Genomic DNA, 17,748 nt, shown 5'->3' with positions numbered 1-17,748 from the left:
GCTATTCTTGTAAACAATCCTTGAATAACATTTCCAAGTCCATCTCCATAATATGCACTGTAAACAGGATATCGTGAATTTACCACTCTGACTCGTTGAGACATATGATGAGAGTCATGTATGATCATCTTATTTAATTGTTATTTATCTAATCGCTGTCAACAAGTTCATCAATAAGTTCTTGGTAGATGCTAGTATCCATGATACCACCTTGAAATAATCGCTGACAGATATCAGCCGCTTCATTAATTATTTCTGGCGAGTTATTTCCAGCTCGCTTTCCTCCTATGAGAACTTCTAACCATGATACATCATTGATGATATTGTTAGGACAAGTAAGACCACTTCCCAACCCACTGCCAGTTGCTCCTTCTTCTCTTATTTTCTTAAATAGTCTTAAGGGCGATCTTTCTCCTCTTGCTTTTTCAGACTTTTTAAGTTCCGACAGCGGTGAAGAAGACTGTTGTTGTTCTTTCTGTTGCAGAGGTGGAGGAGGTTCCTGCTGGGGTTGTCGTTGTTCTAGTTGTTTCAGTGTTTCTTTATAAAGTCTCTTTACTTCTTCATCAAGACTTCTGTATTCTAAATCATCATCTCTGGCTTGTTTTTTGTTTTTATATATGTGATATATCCACTTAATAAGATTATCATCAGTTACTTTTTCATGTCCGGGTTTTAAAATATCAGATTTGTTAAATGTACTACGGTAATTAATATTTTTTCAGGCAATTTTTCTATTTTAGTATATCTAATATGTTTGATAGAATCCTCCCTGAATTTTGCAATCAGTCCAATATTTTCCTTTACTGGTTTGGATGCAAGCTCAGTACGAATTTGTCCAATACCTTCAAGTATTTCTTCGCCAATGGGTGGAGGTTGAGCTGCGGCTATATCAGTTGGAAGAGCTCGTAAAATCTTTTTTGTTTGTTTGGTTCTTCTTGCAATTTTTTCAGCCTGTGTAGCGGTTTGTTTTAGCACTGGAAGAATACCTATTTCATCTCCCAGTAAAGCTCTTTCAGTGACCGCTGCAGCTTTTTCAGTAGCTGTTGTTATGGGTTTAAATAATTGTTCTGCACATGTTACAAATTTAATTTGTGCTTGCTGATGTTCTTGAAGTTTTTGTTTGACAGAATCTCTCACAGGAAGAATTTTTTTTATTGCTTCTAGTCGCTCTTGAGCTAATCTAGCGGAATGTGCTTCTCCAATGTTGGCCATTACTGTTACTTAAATTTTTAGTTTATGACAACAGACACGCAAATATTTTCTTTCATACCTCGATAAAGACCTTAGTTTTCGAAAAAGGGACGCAGGAAGCAGCAGGGAGGGCAATGACAACAAAGGGCAGCAATGATGGCGACAATTGCGTTTACATAAAGCATCATCGCGGTTTTATAAAGGGCTTATTTCGCCCTCTCTTTGCCTGAAAAGTTGTAGGATTCGCCCTCCCTGCTGCTACCTAGATCATAACAAAACTGCTGGTAGGCTCCAGCAACTGGTAATAACATCAATTGTCATATAGAACATAAGTAGCATAGTAAAATGGGGGTTCTGGACCACTTTTGATGGTGGTGATGTTTTTTATGATTGTTCTCTCTGTATGAAGATGGGATTTCTTGTGAGAAAGGGTGGTGACTAGCACTATCCCTGCTGCTGCATGATGGTGTTTCTGGACTAGTTTTATTTTGTTGTATCGTTGATTGATGTTTTGATGTATGAGAGATATACTTGTAATATAGTGAAGATGTATCCTCCATGCTGGCAAGTGGAGGAGCGATAGATGGCATTTTAGTGATGAGGGCCACCACAGTATTTCAGAAGTGGAGTTAAATGAAGATGATTCCAAGGAGTGTTTGAAGCATGCAAAGGAGGCTATAGCATATGCAAATAAGGATTTAAGTTATGTTCCTTAGATGATTTATTTTGAGGAGAGCGATGACGAGTATGATAATGAGAAGTGGGTGAGGTGCATAGTCATCAGCATATGGTGCAGTGTTACAAGCAGCAGTGTTACATAAAGAATAAGCTGAAATGTTTTAATTTGTCAGCACCGCAGCAGGATCAGTTTTATCAGTTGCTCAATAGAATGACTCAAGTTCAGTTGGTAGGCTATGTGAAATATATAAAATTTGAGTTCAAGCATATATTTGAGATGATGGGTCTACATGAGCAATCATCTAAGTGTAAGACTGTATCTGGAGAGAGCATAATAGCCAAGGAGTATGATAAAATTATTTCAGAGGCGTTGTAATCTCAGGAGAAGTGGACACACGAGATATTTCTCAGAGGTCAATGGAATCAGCGATGATGTTGGAATCCATGGGTTGAATTGTTCAGGATAACCAAACCATTTGACGAGTAATATTTTCCCTTTGGTGGAGATGACTTTTTCAACTCTGGATAAGTTTTGTTTTGTTTTTTGTAATTCCTGCTTGTGAAAAAGAACCCTGTATGCGCTCTCTTGAGGAATCATTGAGCCCAAACTGGAGGCCCCCCACCCAAAAAAATAGCACCAAGCAGGCCAAGCTGGCATGTAAGAAAAATACTCAATAAAATCCGCTTGTATCTTCGTGGAGCTCAGTTTGATATGTCATTGTTGATTCGCGAAATGAGAACCATCAACAATCTTATCATCGTTATTTCTGGCAACCAGTGTGGTCTGACGTCATTGAGCAGATTTGGGAAAATACTATGACAAAAAATATGGTATTATATACAAAATGTCATCTGTTGATATAAAAAATATCCGACTACACTGACAAGGTCTTTGTCACTGACGTGATCCAGCACAATTCAGAAGCGCTTAATGAAGCCATCATGACTGCGGTACGAAATAACGTCCTAGTGATGCTTGAACTGACATTGACAAGATCCCAGTAATCAGTGCACAGGCAAATTTTACTTGCGCAAGAACAATGATCAGAATTATTCAGGAACAACATCATGAAGATCTTTTACGATGAGGATCTGATCAAGTAGCATTGCATGAGTCCAGACTACTATAAAAAGGTCTTAAAATTATTTCAGTCCTAAAAATAGAGCATGGCAGACAACTCCGTAGACATTGCAGTCCATGGCATGGGCCATACCCAATATCTCACCTATGTAATCTTGGAATATTGGAAAGATCTAGAGGAATGACATTAGTATGACTCTGGCGATCGGGATAGGAAACAATCTTGGGATGCTTACGGCTGCGCAACAGAAAGCTCTATATGACAATGACATGCTCAACATCATTTACGATAAAGATCTCATTTTAAAGCACTGCATCTCTTGCATGCATCAAGAAGAACTAATTAAGCTATACATGGACAATAACATTAAACTCTTTCTTACCAAAACCATTTTAGAAAATTTGTCACGAGACTTTGCACAGAATTCACTATCCATCAGGTCTTATGTCCAAGTTGTCTAATTAATTATCAGATTTATTATGATTGAGATGAATGAGTGATGTAGTATCTGATGGGAACGACTCCATGGTGAGGTTCAAACACAAAATGATGACAGTACGTCATGGCTTTGATTCCACACACATACAAATGAACTATGGAGTATCCGCTGGTGCTATACCTTAACACGAGTGGCTTTTTATTACACTCTGCACACTTCCCCGTGCATGTTTGCTTCGTAACGACTATACACTAAATGAACTTTCCGTCGCAATGTTGTTGTAGTAACTGGCGACGTTGTCATTATCGTCATAGACTCCAGAAACTGTTACCTGTGATGACTGCAGCAGAATTTTCTTGCACATTTGTGTCATGTTTAATCCTCACCTGAAACGTCTCGAACACCACTGATTTTTTTAAATTTTTTTTTTATTTGGTGTGTAGTCCTCGGTTTCTCTTAGTAATATTCAATCGCTCTTATGTTTTGACCACTGCATTTTTGATACACCTTTAGCTGACCATGAATGCCTTCTTGAAAACCAAGGCATGGCTTAAGTCCTTGACTTTTTTGATGAGAGCTTTATGCTGTGGTTAGTACTCTCCAATACATGCTCTATTGCATTTCTCCATGCTGCCCTGATGTAACCATGCACACCTATTTGCTCCATGCAGAGGCATTTTATAATGAGCAAAAAAAGAACCAGCTGACTACATATATATCTGTCTATAGACACACCCTCCTCTCCTTTGAGAACTCATGCGTAACGGGGTCCAGAAGATAGACTGCATTGTAAGCGAGGGTGCGAGTTATCAAGGGACCTCCATAACATCATGAAATGATGTCATTCTTGCTGGACGTCGAGAAAATTGTAAGGGGGTGTAGTGAACTGGTCTAATGGCTGATACTGATTTTAAAATCGTGTTGGGAATAATTGTCAAAAAAGCACTTTTTCTATGTAAAAATGTGCTTTATTTTCAAGATGTCCAACAGCTGAGAGATCGTTAACATTACTCCATCTGGTTTCAACAACTGTCACTTGTTTGCAAAAACATTATGTATTACATCACTGATTTATGTTGTTGTTGAGTGGTCTGTTTCCCTGACCTGTATGCTCCCTGCTTTTCTCACTACCATAGTAGAATGCAATGTAAGGAGCATGCTCACCAGGGAAGCAGACTAGTTTATGATTCAAATTCACAGTTTAGCAAGATTCCTTTTATTTAAACAAAATACTGAACATTTAGTTCATGAAACAGCCATCATCAACTAAAGTCAATTTTTTACATTGTTTTATCAGTAAAATATTGATGCCATGATTTTAAGGGAAGTAATAGTGAAACTTCACAACATCCACGAGGAAGTGCAAGTTCAATAATCACAAATTAACTACAAACTTTGAAACTAGCTTCTCATTAATAAAACGTAACTGTTAAACAGAATTTTATGTCATCAAGTATTCATTTTATTATTGTTTGTCTTGCTATCTTTTATCACATTTGTGAACGAGTATGCTAATATAATGTAGATTAATTATAATTACGTTCACCAAAAATTTTTTTAACAGTGTTTGATTGATCACTTGAAATGAGTTGACCTCACACTCGACCGAAGCCACTAGCTCTTACACGTTTGATTTCCATGCCTTTTAATTTTTCATTTAATCCACCCCATTTACAAAAGACTACTTAAGATACTAATACAAATAGGTCAGCTTTTAATTCAACAAATACAACAATGCAAAAAATTAGATACCAAAACACCGTCAGCACTTAATGAGGTTCTCACAGAAACACTCGCGGACATAGCTGTTAGGGTAGATTGACATATTTCATGATTGAATACAACAGGGCACATTGTATTTATGATCAGTACACTTAGACTGACTAAAGCATGCATTTCACTTGATTAAAAAGAACATATTTAATTGGTATTTATTTATTATAGTGCTGCCTCAAGTAGGCGTTAGTGACATTTTCATTGATCAAAATTTCGTTGCATACAGTTGTTTGTGGTTTACCAAGAATGTTGTTTTGAAAGAAATTATAACAAAATTTGTCACTTCTTATTAAAAGTTGATAATTTCATAATGTTGATGCAAATTTCAAGGTCATTTCAACCATTTTTGATGACAAACAATCAATTAGCAAGGTTCAGTTACTAATTTTCTTCATGTTTTTTTGGGTACTTTCTAGTTTTTAAAAAAAAGGGATCCATGACTGACCCCACTTTATAAGCAGGTTATCAGGGTGCGAGTTGATATAAAATATTTGAAGCAAGTCTTGATAAAGTGGAAGAGCCATTACCTGTTCCAGACCATTCTTTCACCAAAGTGGAACAAAAACACATACCAGTCATGATCAGATATAAAACATGCTTTTCCACTGATGAAAATTTGTCTTTGCCACATCGTCAGCATCACAGTGACGATTGCTTCATTTGTTTCTCTGAGCAGCTCATGTGGGAATGGTAACGCATCACTGACATCGGGAAGAATGCAGTCACAATGATTCCACTCACACCATAGCAACACAAATCAACGCAGTGATGCCACATCTGCGAAGAGTACTTTAAGCTGCACGATAAAGAAGTCAGAGATCATTGCCATGTCACAAGATGTTATCGAGGAGCTGCTCATGCTTATTGCATAATCTATGCTTCAAAGATCCAGAAGTCATATCATTGATCACTCATAATCTACGAAGGTACGATGGACATTTTATTATCACAGCAATGAGTCATCCTCATGTCAAAACACTCCATGCCAACGTTGGAACAAAAATCATATGTATCCCCAATAATTTCAAAAAGTACACATCATTTTCGATTGTACCTTTCACAATAGCGCTCAGTTCATGCTGGCATCACAAGACAAACTCACTAAAAGCTGTCCAAAGTTCACAAACTTACAAAAAGAATTTGGCGCCAAGGTGTATTTGAGAAAAAGGAATTTATCCATATGAATACATCGATGCCTCTTCACAATTTGACGAAACTTTATTGCCACCCAAATGTGCCTTTTATTCCCACTTACATCTGTCAGGAATCACCGACAACGAGTGTAAATCAGCAAACAAAATAGGGAACAAGTTTGATTGACAAACACTCAGAGATTATCACAATGTCTATTCAAAATGGATGTGCTCCTTCTCGATGATGCGCTTGACAATTTCAGACATAGTCCATTACCAACCTGATCTGCTCTCATATTTTTTATCGTCTGGACTCATGGGATGCACTTCTCAATCAATCCGGAGTAACCTTAGAACTCTTTACCAATCCAGACATGTTTATGTTCACTGAACAGATGGTGCATGGCAAAATCTACGCTATCAGCAAAAAACATGACATCACCAACCACAAATATGTGTCCATCTAGGAGTAGTTTTACACAATGATTTTGAAAGAAACTGGGCCTAATCAGAATTTTTCTCCAGGTATGCGCTGGGAACACTGATTTGAATTACCATTCATCATCGCATCTTTAAAATGTTACCACCAAAAGGATAAAAAAAGGTATTGCACAAAAAGGGAAGTTTAGTTTACCAAAATTCAGCCATCAAATACCAATATACATCATGCTTTTTGCACAGTGTGCCACAAATTTTAGCATTGGGCATGGTGGCTGAGACAATGTGAGGAAGCACATTGGTAGCAAAGAGCACATAGAGGTCCAATATATATTGGAGTACCCCAAAATTTGGCCTAGCATTCAGCCATCGAACATTGCTGTACATCATGCTTTTTGCACAGTAGTGTGCCAAACATTTTACAGTTAGAAATGTGCACAAAGGCTGGTATTGTTGCTTACAATTTACCTGTCATGTACATGTATGAAAGATAAATTGTAAGCACCAAAACGAGATATTGGAGGCATGTGGCAGATCGATGTGAAACAGCACACTGCTATAGCACACCCAACAGATTTCAATTTTGGAGTACTTCAAGACACATACTCAAGTCCTGCATGCTACCAGTGCTGAAACATTGTTTGTGAGCTTTCTTGTTGAACATCACCTGTCTTTATCAGTTGGAGATCAGCAACAGTGACAGTGAAAGATTATTTTCTATTGTGAGGAAAAATAAGACAAACTTAGAGTGTCTCCTTAGGTAACTGAAAATTTGCAGCAATTTTAGTCACCAAGATTAACCATCAGACAAGAAGCCTGAACTGTTTTGAAAACAAATTTACCATGGCCTGATTTAGGAAGATAAAGACTGCCACAGCATCATATCATGACAAATAGCGTGAAGTTTGTGTATATCAGTAAATTTGGCTGCAAATTATAGCAGTAAATGTAATCAATGTAAATAATATGTTTTAGTTTTATTTTGGGAATTCATATAATGCAGTACTGACCATCGAAGTGGATGAAGTTAGTGTCATGATATAATTTTTCACTAATTGTGTTCAAAATTCACTAATTTTTATCCCACTTTTTACTAATTGCTAGTTCGGAGGGTTGCCATGCTCTGGTGCTGGATGAGCCAACCAGTGTTGCTAACTAACATCAGTGGTGAATTTGTACCAGTAAATGAGTGCAATTTGTAAAAAATACATGTGCATCTCGCACCTGTACAGTACCAGCAGCAGGGAGGGCGAATCCTATAACTCTTTTGCAGTGGTGATTTTTAAAAAATAAAGCTTCCTAAGAAAAATGAAAATAAATGTCAATAATGTTAAACCAAAGCCTCAAACCAACAGAGACTTCTCTAACTGGGTTAGCTCATTTTGTTATTTTATCTTTGACGTTTCTGTTTTTGTATTTTATGCCTGCTTGGTTACCCACCCTGACACTCACTTTTTGTCATCACCCTCCCTACTGCTCCATTGTGGTGTAGTTAAATCATTATTATATCAGTAATAACAATAACCATGGAATCTCACACATCTACACTAAATTGACAGCGACTAGAGGCAATTAAGAAATATCTCCCCGTCCATGATTCTGTCAAGCAAAAATTACAATCTCGTCAGGAGTGTCTGCATGAATTTACAGAGGGTACAGAACAGTTATTTAAACCAATTGTCAAACCAGCCAAACGAATTGTTACAACAACTGAGGCAGCACAAAAAGCCCTTGAAACATTGCTTGTTGATATTGTTTGCCATCTTCAAGCAACTCGACCACCACCTGGACAACCTCCTCAACCACAAACTGAAGATGAGCAGTAACCTCTGCCAAGAGGTAGAACTAATATTACAGATAAATTCACACCTGAAGGTATTGCCGCTATCAAGGACAGAGACCAAATAATTAAAATTGCCGCGTTTGGATAATATGAAAGATAAATATGTAAAACTCGAATATGTGAAAACTATGAGACCTGTCAATTGGATTAGGGATCTATGTCGCATCGCTACTGATATTCTGCAAATCTCAGGAAGATGTTGTCATATTTAACCAGACAGTAGATGAGCATATTAGACAATCTATGCAGGAAAGGGGACAAAGATACAAATACATGAATTTGCAACTTGAAGAAGCAAAAGCAGTAATGAAACGAAAAGAAAAATAAATGAAGTTGAAACTTAAAGAGGTTGAACGAGCAAGGAAACAGAAGAAGATTTGGAATCCAAAGAAATTAGATGAAGGAGGGAATTACGTTCACCAAGGAAGAAAGATGCAGAATAAACAACTGGAAGTGGTCTGTGTGATTGGGTCACTCAAGGAAGTGGTCTTATTACCCCATGTCCCAATAATGTCCTTGCTGATGTTGATCGACTAGAGATTATGATTGGCGGAAGACAAGCCAGTAATAATTCCCCAGAAGTCATCAACGAAGCAGCTGCTATTTGTTGGAGATTATTTATAGGCAGTATTATGGATATTAATGTTTATTGGTCCCTCATCGATGAAATCACCAATGATTACTGCAGTGATTAAGGGTATACAATTAGATTGCCATTGATTACCGCAGTGATTACGGGTATACAATTAGATCTGTGACGGGTAAATAAGATGATCATACATATTGCTCAACATAGACCAATCATGGTTAGGGTGATACATTCGTGATTACCAACCTATAAAGTTACCTACGGTGATGGACTCGGTGATGTTGTTCTGGTTTTATTCAGAAGGATATCCCCAAAAGCAATACCTGTTGCAAAGCAACTGGGAATTAAAGCTATTGATGTTGTTTGTGATAAAGGTATTGGTACTGTTGGTGGTGTTGCTAGTAAATCATTCTCAACAATCAAGGACGGACTAGCATTATTAATTTGACATAAACCTCAGCCAGTAAAATTACCCAGCACTGAAGTTATGCCTGCAAATGTTAGTAAGATAATAAATCAAGCTGTAAATAAAAAAGTAGTAGAGTTGGCTGGTGTACCCCTATCAGAAAAAGAAAAAAATATAATTGCAAGTCTGATAGCAAGAAGTTGTCGCTGTGTTAGATGATAACAAGTACAATAAAGACGTTCAAACGTGTATCTTATCCCGCATTCGACATGGACACACCAGTTCTCAAAGATGAATCTGCATGATTATCAATATTATTTTTATGATGCATGTGTACCAAACACACGAGGAAGAATTGAATTGCAATTTCAGGATACAAGTAGATATGTCCTGCCCGCTGAGGCATTCATTGAGATCGATTGTAGACTTTTGAAAGCAGATGATACAGCATACAGAATTGGTGATCTAGGTTGATTTTGTTAATAAAGGCATCATGGCATTTTTTAACAGTGCTATGTATATCATCGACTGAAGAAATATTGAATCATGCCTGGAAAACATCAATGTTGGCATGACGATACTTGGCCTTGCAAGGTACAGCGATGATTACTCGAGATCAGCTGGTCCATCAAAGATGTTTGCAAAAGATACAACTGATCATTCAGAAAGTAGAAACATAACACTGAATGCAGCTGGAATTGACATTGCATCAATGAATGAAAAACTTCAACTTGGGATTTGCATCATGTCGATCTATTTTGAATGGCAATGAAGAGTTTTCGTGTGTGATTCCATTATCACGTATATTTGGAATCTGTAGAGATGTTGAAAAATTTATATTTGGCGCTAAACACATGGTACTTATTAGAAAAGCCACCAACAATGACGCAATATGGCATGCTGCTGCCATTAATGCAGGTAAAGTAATACTAGCAAAACTTTCGCTGAGGATGCCAGCAATGATTCCATCTCTGAATGAAGAACAACGGTTGTTCTCTTTCATGGACCAAGGTGGTGAATCAACGTTGCCATGGTTGACAATGACTATAGACAGTATTCAAAGTAATGCTGCTAGGTTATTCACATGGCAGATAGCATCACAGCAGGGGGTGTCAGCACCACGACATATATTCATCACATTTCATGAAAATGCCAGGGTAGATTCGCAGGAACGAAATTCAGTGGTGTTTGACACACTTGGGGTTAGTGAATTTTCTTTGAGGATATACGGACATCAAGAAAATTCTGAAGATATATTATTGAATTTTGAACATAATCTTGTTGCACATGCTTATTATCAGTTGATGACATTTATGGGGTGTGATCATAACGTTGTTTCTGGTTTGCAGATATCTCATTGGGATTTCCTAACCTTATACCCAATCTATTATTTCTCACCTGAATACCTCGATTTGTTCAGACAATCAGTCATTGTCATACATTTCTGAGCTCATGTAGCTTGAGTACCTGCAGCCGTACCTGGCCCACCAGGTATTCCAGGTGGTTACGAGCAATCACTGTTATACTCTCAGACAAAATAGTGGTGCTTGAAGGTGTTGGTGGACGAATGAGAGTCATTGATGCCCCACTGGAAAATATGTAACCGGATTACTTGTGATCAGTAATTAAATTGTTCATGATATTTTAATGTCATATCCTCATGTTAGTGTCAGTCTGACAACAGGTCAGATTGAAAAGCTGCAATCAGCATCAAAAAAGAATTCTGGAATACAAATATTGCTGAAATCAGAACAGATTGCAGGTTGTCAAAATAAACTATCACTGACTGAACATTAACTCAAGCACTTCAATGACGCCAAACAATCAAAGACTGGCATATGACTTAATCTTTCTGAGGGTGCCATTAAGGACGCAGTCAAGACAGGTGTTATTTTTCCACTTCTTGCAGCTGTACCAGCATTGATAGCAGCTGCTGCAAAAGCAGCTGAACTTAGTGCTGTTGGAACTGCAACTGGAATAGCATTAAAGAAAGCAACAGGGAAATGTCTAAATCCTTCAAAAAAAGGATGCAGTCTAAGATTGCCAGGAACTCCCAATTCGTAGTACAGTCAGTCCATGGGGAAAGGTCTCAGACTGTCCGGGACTTCCTATGTCCAATTTTGATTTATTTGATGCTGCTAAGCGATTGAACATAAAAAACTTAAGAGGTATTTTTATTCGCAATCAATTACCAGAAGAACCAAACCGTGTTGAAACTGGTATCATCAGTCTCAGCGGAAGTTCTTGTCCAGGTACTCATTGATACAAAATTGATCCATGTGGAGTTGTTTATTTTGATTGGTATTGACTTGCGCCACTGAAAGAATTTTTGCAATTTGTCAGCAGAATGCAAAACACTCTAATCTGGTTTTCAACATTACCAACACAGACAATAACTGATCCGCCAATATGTGTCTGTGAAGTACTTGCTGTACTCATTGTCAACTCTGCTGCCTCATAAAGATGTGCACAATTTGTGCTGTTTAAAACAAAAGGCCTGGTGGTTAAAGTGAGTTATATGGAGCCACCATTAAATTGCCTTAAATGTTGAATATAAATTTAAATTCACTGACAACAAAAATGTAGTGTGTTTGAAACTATAGTTGTTATCTTGCCATCAATGAGAATAGCATATAAATATATGACAACTATATATCTATCTGTAATGTGCATACTGGATGTACAACTAAGAATGTTACCATACATAAAATGGCACCAACTACCTTTCCAAAGATGGAAAGACCATCAAGTTCATATGTATTATATTGCAGGCTGTGTATTGTGAATCGTATCGATATGCAGCACAGGTGTATTGTTTCACCCCAATTAATATATCAAGTCTACAAAAGATGTATTCTTGTTGAAAGAGTGTACCTACCAATTGATTCCTAATAAAACTGTTCAATAGCATTATTGTACCTCTTATACATTGTTATTGTTGTTTTGGGTATATTGCCATTTCTCAGCACAAGATAGGCTATACATGGCGGCCAGCATAGTTAGTGGAGGAAGAACTCAGGAAAATCCTGTTAAGAACCACTGACCCATGGGAAGCTAATTGCAGCTTTCTCACATACCCACATTGGCCGAGCATGAGACTTGAACCACACGGACAGAAAGAATGAGATGGCAGTGATCGGTAAATTTGAGCGCTTTTGACCACTCAGCTACCTGCGGTCCCCTGTTCCACTATGGATCAGTTGTTTCAGGTGAGAAAATGAATACTTGTATAATCGAAGGAGTTCATATCTAATGGATGATAAAAGATTGTTCTTGTTGTTGGGTTTAATGCCATTTTTTCAGCACAAGATAGGCTGTACATGGGGCCAGCATTGATGGTGGAGGAAGAACCCGGGGAAAGCCCGGAAAGAACCACTGACCCATGAGAAGTTACTGGCAAGCTTCCTTACATACCCACATTGGCCAAACCTGAGACTAGAACCCACGCAGAAGTGGGATGGCAGTGATCCGTAATGATGAGCGCTTTAGATCATTTGGCCACTCAGGGACCCAATAATAAAAGGTAAGATGAGGGCTACTTTACATGTTAGATGGTGAAACAGAAAGACACTACTGATAGTTCCTGTGAAAGAAAATGTTGTTCATTGTAGTGTAGATTGACAGAAAGCAAAGAAAGCATGTAGGCAAAAGCAATACAGAATGTAATACTCAAAGGAATAGTATTACATTTTATTGGATAAGTTTTGCATTACCTTTTTATGGTGGAGAAGCACAGCATATCCCTATGGAGCCACTAGTGGTGTGATATTGTACTACAGATTTATTTGAAACAAGTAGCATACTAAATTTTTGGCGTTATGAAACTAGCTTTCTCAGTGATAATACATATTGTAAATATATGAACATTGTTTTTTATTTGGCAATGATCTACTATCTAGTTATTTTCAATCCCTGTCTATTTCTTCTCTTCCAGAATGTGATGACACAGTTTATGCCACACTCGGATCACAGTCAGTACTCCCTTGTCCACTGTCATCAGTGATAAACAATACACAGTGGCTTGGACCACCAGGAGACATACCCTACAATCTCCCTGGAACAACTATTCTAAATTATGATGAACTTCCTGCTGACTTTGTTTCACGCCTGGCAATACACCAAATTACGGGAGCCCTAATCATCAACAACACCCAGAGGTCTGATGAGAATGTCTATATATGTAAAGTACTGACAAATTTGATCCGTGTCAGGCTTAGTATCTTAGGTAAGAAACTTATTGAGACACAGTGTTAGTCAGTATCATAGCTCTCTTGCATTTTGAATGTGGAAGTCTGTCCTTGGTTTCTAAAACTAAGATTCCTGTTTATAGAGGCAAAACAGATTAAGCTGAACTTTAATGGAGGATATAGATTGCATCTGGATGATTGAATTTTGGTGATAAATTAGAACTGTGAATGGAAGTGTCAGGATTAAATGGGTCCACTAATTGTACTTGTATAAGTTGTAAATAATAAAAGACCCTCATGACATACATAAATAATACAAGTAATAAAATAATGGTTAACCTGTTTTTAAAGGGAACTATATTTTAGCTTTTTCAGTGAAACAAATTCATTAAAAATAAAGAACCAGTTTTGATAAGGTTGTCAAAAATATTTGCAGGAAAAAGTAAAACAACAAATCAGTCACTCAATTACCTGAATGAAAAATTTCTAGACATGGTTTGGTTATTTCTAGACAGCCTGAATTTCATGATTTTTACCAGCAATCTGATAAAAAGATAACTTAATGTAGTCAGAGACCAGAAGAGCCTATGGGATGGTTTTTGCTTCCATTGTCCATCCATTGTCTGTCATCTGGCATCCATCACCCATTGTCTGTCAGTCCATTCATCCATTAGCTAATTTAAGTTTTTTAACACTATTCCTTCTTAACTACTTATAGGATTGGCATAAAACTTTAGACAAACAGTAATCCCATGGTATCATTAGTTCTAAATAAATATGGTGCTAATGAGACATCCAGTATGGCTGCTGCAATGGTCATCTTAAAAATCTGCTGCAACATCTGAATGGATGGTTATAGCAAAACGTGGCTTTCACTAACAAAGTTATTTTTATGTTTGGTTGATTTTGAATAAAAATGGAACCAATCTAACATCCATTATGGTCACCATGGCAACCATTTAAAAAAATCTTTCTGTCACTGCTGCTGATAATGGAAATTCATAATCAACTTGTGTTTCACCAGAAAACTTCATTATGATGCCTAGTTTATCTTATATTCTGCATGTTTGATATCTAATATGGCCACCACAGCAGACATCTTCAAAATCTTGCTGTTGATTCTCATTATGAATTGAAGGTTTTATTGACATGTGGTTTTCACCAGAAGTCTTTTTATGATATCTGCTTGGTCATAAATGACATGCTGCCACTCATCAAGTGGCCATCTTGAGAATCTTGTTATCACTACTGATTGGATGTTTGTGTCAGGATTGGGGTTTATACTGAAAGATTTCTTATGATGTCTTGAATGTCTTAAATGAGAAAGGTGCAACTCAGACATCCGGTATATCATGTCTTGAATGTCTTAAATGAGAAAATTGCAACTCAGACATCCGGTATATCATGTCTTAAATGAGAAAGGTGCAACTCAGCCATTCAGTATATGATGTCTTCAATGTCTTCAATGAGAAAGGTGCAACTCAGCCATTCGGTATGACCACTGCAGCAGTCATGTTGAAAATCTTGTTATCACTACTTCTTCATAATGAATTGTCATATCAGAATGGAATTTTCACTGAAAGATTTATTTTGATGTCTAATTGGTCATAAATGAAAATGTTACCAATCTGACCTCTATTATATCCGCCAGAAAATCTTATTGCTGTTATTTCTTTTCGATGGCTAGTCATATCAACATTGTACTTTCACCTAAAGACCTTTTATAAAGTCTAGGAGGTCATACGCAAATAGAACACACCTGATAATCCAGTGTGGCAACTATGGCAGTAATCTTAAAGATCTTTTTATTTTTTACTCTTCTAAAATGTAAGTTATACCAACATCAGCTCTTTACCAGAAGTCTTTTAATAACGTCTTGTTTTCTGTCAATTAAAATGGTGCAGATCTAAAGTCTAGATCTTGAAAATCTTGTTATTGCTTAAATGGAAAGTATTTTGTTTTCTGTTCTCCTCACAAATGGATCAAAAGGCAGTTTTCACTAGTTTGTTCTAATGAACCTTTAAAATCTAAGAAACTTCAGTCAAATGTCATCTTACTATATTTTTTGTTCATTGTCTCGACTTGCATTTTGGAGTGCCAGAGACATGTGTTAGTATGGTAAGACCATATTAGTTATTGAGTATGACTGACAAGTAGGTGAGAAACAAAGAATGTTTACTTGGTTCCTTACTTCATAAATTACAAGAAACAGTCCTCTGTAGCAAGAGAATGGGTTAGCAGAGGCATCCCTAATATTAATGTCAATAACTAAATTTTGCCAGGAGCGCCTCCTGTATATCAGATTGCATTGTTTGCATTCTTCTTACGGAATTGTGTGATTTTGTGTTTGACTGCAGAAATGACTTGGTGCATATCTCTGCAAAACCCAGTATGTGATTGAGATGAATTGCGTACAAAAGCATCAGTGAGCCTTCATGATATTGTGTGACATTGACTTTGCATGAATCCAGGATTGAAAGTGCTATTACATCTGCAACAATAGCCAGGTTGTTGTGTTGAGGTGGTTATCTATATGTAACGATGGCAATGCAATATCAGATGTATAAGCATAAATTTGCCAGCAGATCTCTTGTAATCACTGTATCTTGTGCGTCTGATAATTTTCATGGCAGTGTCAATGTTGTTGAGAATTGCTTCATTTTTTCAGTCAATGGTTTAACATGCAATGCTCAAAAATACATTGATGCCATTGTTAACAAATCCAACTGTGGCATTGATGGGATAATCATTAATTCAGGGCATCATCTTATTTAAGTTTTCCCACAATTTCTAAGAAAGCTTCAAATGAAAGAATAAAGTAACCTAGATGTGCCCTGCACTTTTAGCTCTAATTTAGATTGATTATGGAGCCAAGTGGGGTATGAATAAAACTGAAATTCACATTTGCTTAGATCTACCAACACAGGCTTGAAAAGCAAGAGAAACGGACTTGACCTTTTATTTTTGGTCATCTAATCTGATCCATTTATGTCCCTTACCCCCCAAGAGACTATACAGAATCAAACTTTGGATGAAACATTTATATCATCCAGGAAAAAACAATGCTTTTAGCGAGTGCACCCTGTTTTCGGACATGTCATCATCAGTCTAGTGACAGTCCTGCTGTTTAGACATCAATTTAGTGTTGTAATCTCAAGGAGAAATTGGACAGGACTGTACTTGCTTGACCAAAGCTTGTGTTCCAATATTAAAAAATTCAGTTGAAAATTGGTGTGTGGACCTAGGAATAAAATGATTTGTTTTATACCAGGCTGTGTGGGGTGAGTGTATGACTTTTCTACAGTGCTGTTAGCTTGATATATTAGTTCTCATTATACATCCATGTGTCATTGGCGCAATTCTTTGCATGGTTGACACAGGAAAAAAAGATATTGTGGGTTGAATCACTGTTAGTTACTGGTGGTCATCGTAGAGTCATTGTTGGTCTGTGAATACAATTTTGGCATCCTGTTTTGTCATCCTGTCCAGGCTCCCTTCCGTTGCTGTATTTATCACAATGTCTTTATTACTGGTGGTCATTGTGGTGTCATCGTTGGTCTGCAAATACAATTTTGTCATCCTGTCCAGGCTCCCTTCCGCTGCTGTATTTATCACGATATGTCTTTGTTACTGGTGGTCATTGTAGTGTCATCGTTGGTCTGCAAATACAATTTTGTCATCCTGTCCAGGCTCCCTTCAGTTGCTGTATTTATCACGATATGTCTTTGAATTTCATGTTGAGCCTAGCTGACAGTACGATATAGCTCTAATAGGTACTCCTAATGGGGTGCCATCTACTGTCATTGTGGTTATTATCTCAGTCACACCAAGTCCCCCTGTGGCTGCTGCTGCTGTATCTGACACACATCAATGATTCTACTTAATACACATTTGGACAGAGCAAGTATACATTGGCAATTTTCAATTTGCACAATCAGTGTCACCTGTGCGTCAATGATCTTTGTATGTCCATGTTGCTGTGAGTC

The 17,748-nt window shown here is 37.3% G+C and overlaps 2 protein-coding genes across 6 annotated transcripts in view; one reads left to right on the top strand and one right to left on the bottom strand.

Annotated features, from left to right (window-relative positions):
* The window catches only part of LOC149782417 (adhesion molecule nephrin-like), a 506,160-nt gene that overhangs the window by 238,109 nt on the left and 250,303 nt on the right, over nucleotides 1-17,748 (bottom strand). The window lies entirely within an intron of this gene.
* The window catches only part of LOC149782419 (protein turtle homolog B-like), a 143,426-nt gene that overhangs the window by 31,602 nt on the left and 94,076 nt on the right, over nucleotides 1-17,748 (top strand). For all 3 annotated transcript variants that reach the window (XM_089933806.1, XM_089933805.1, XM_089933807.1), the window contains one exon: nucleotides 13,510-13,800. In XM_089933806.1, coding sequence (XP_089789932.1) covers nucleotides 13,510-13,800 — 291 coding nt within the window. The remainder of the gene's footprint in view (nucleotides 1-13,509; nucleotides 13,801-17,748) is intronic.

Source organism: Sinohyriopsis cumingii, chromosome 15, assembly GCF_028554795.1.
Source record: "Sinohyriopsis cumingii isolate HCF-2022 chromosome 15, ASM2855479v2, whole genome shotgun sequence".
Lineage (NCBI taxonomy): Eukaryota > Metazoa > Mollusca > Bivalvia > Unionida > Unionidae > Sinohyriopsis > Sinohyriopsis cumingii.
The sequence above is the reverse complement of the archived record's forward strand: the minus strand, read 5'-3'. Positions and strand labels throughout refer to the sequence as shown.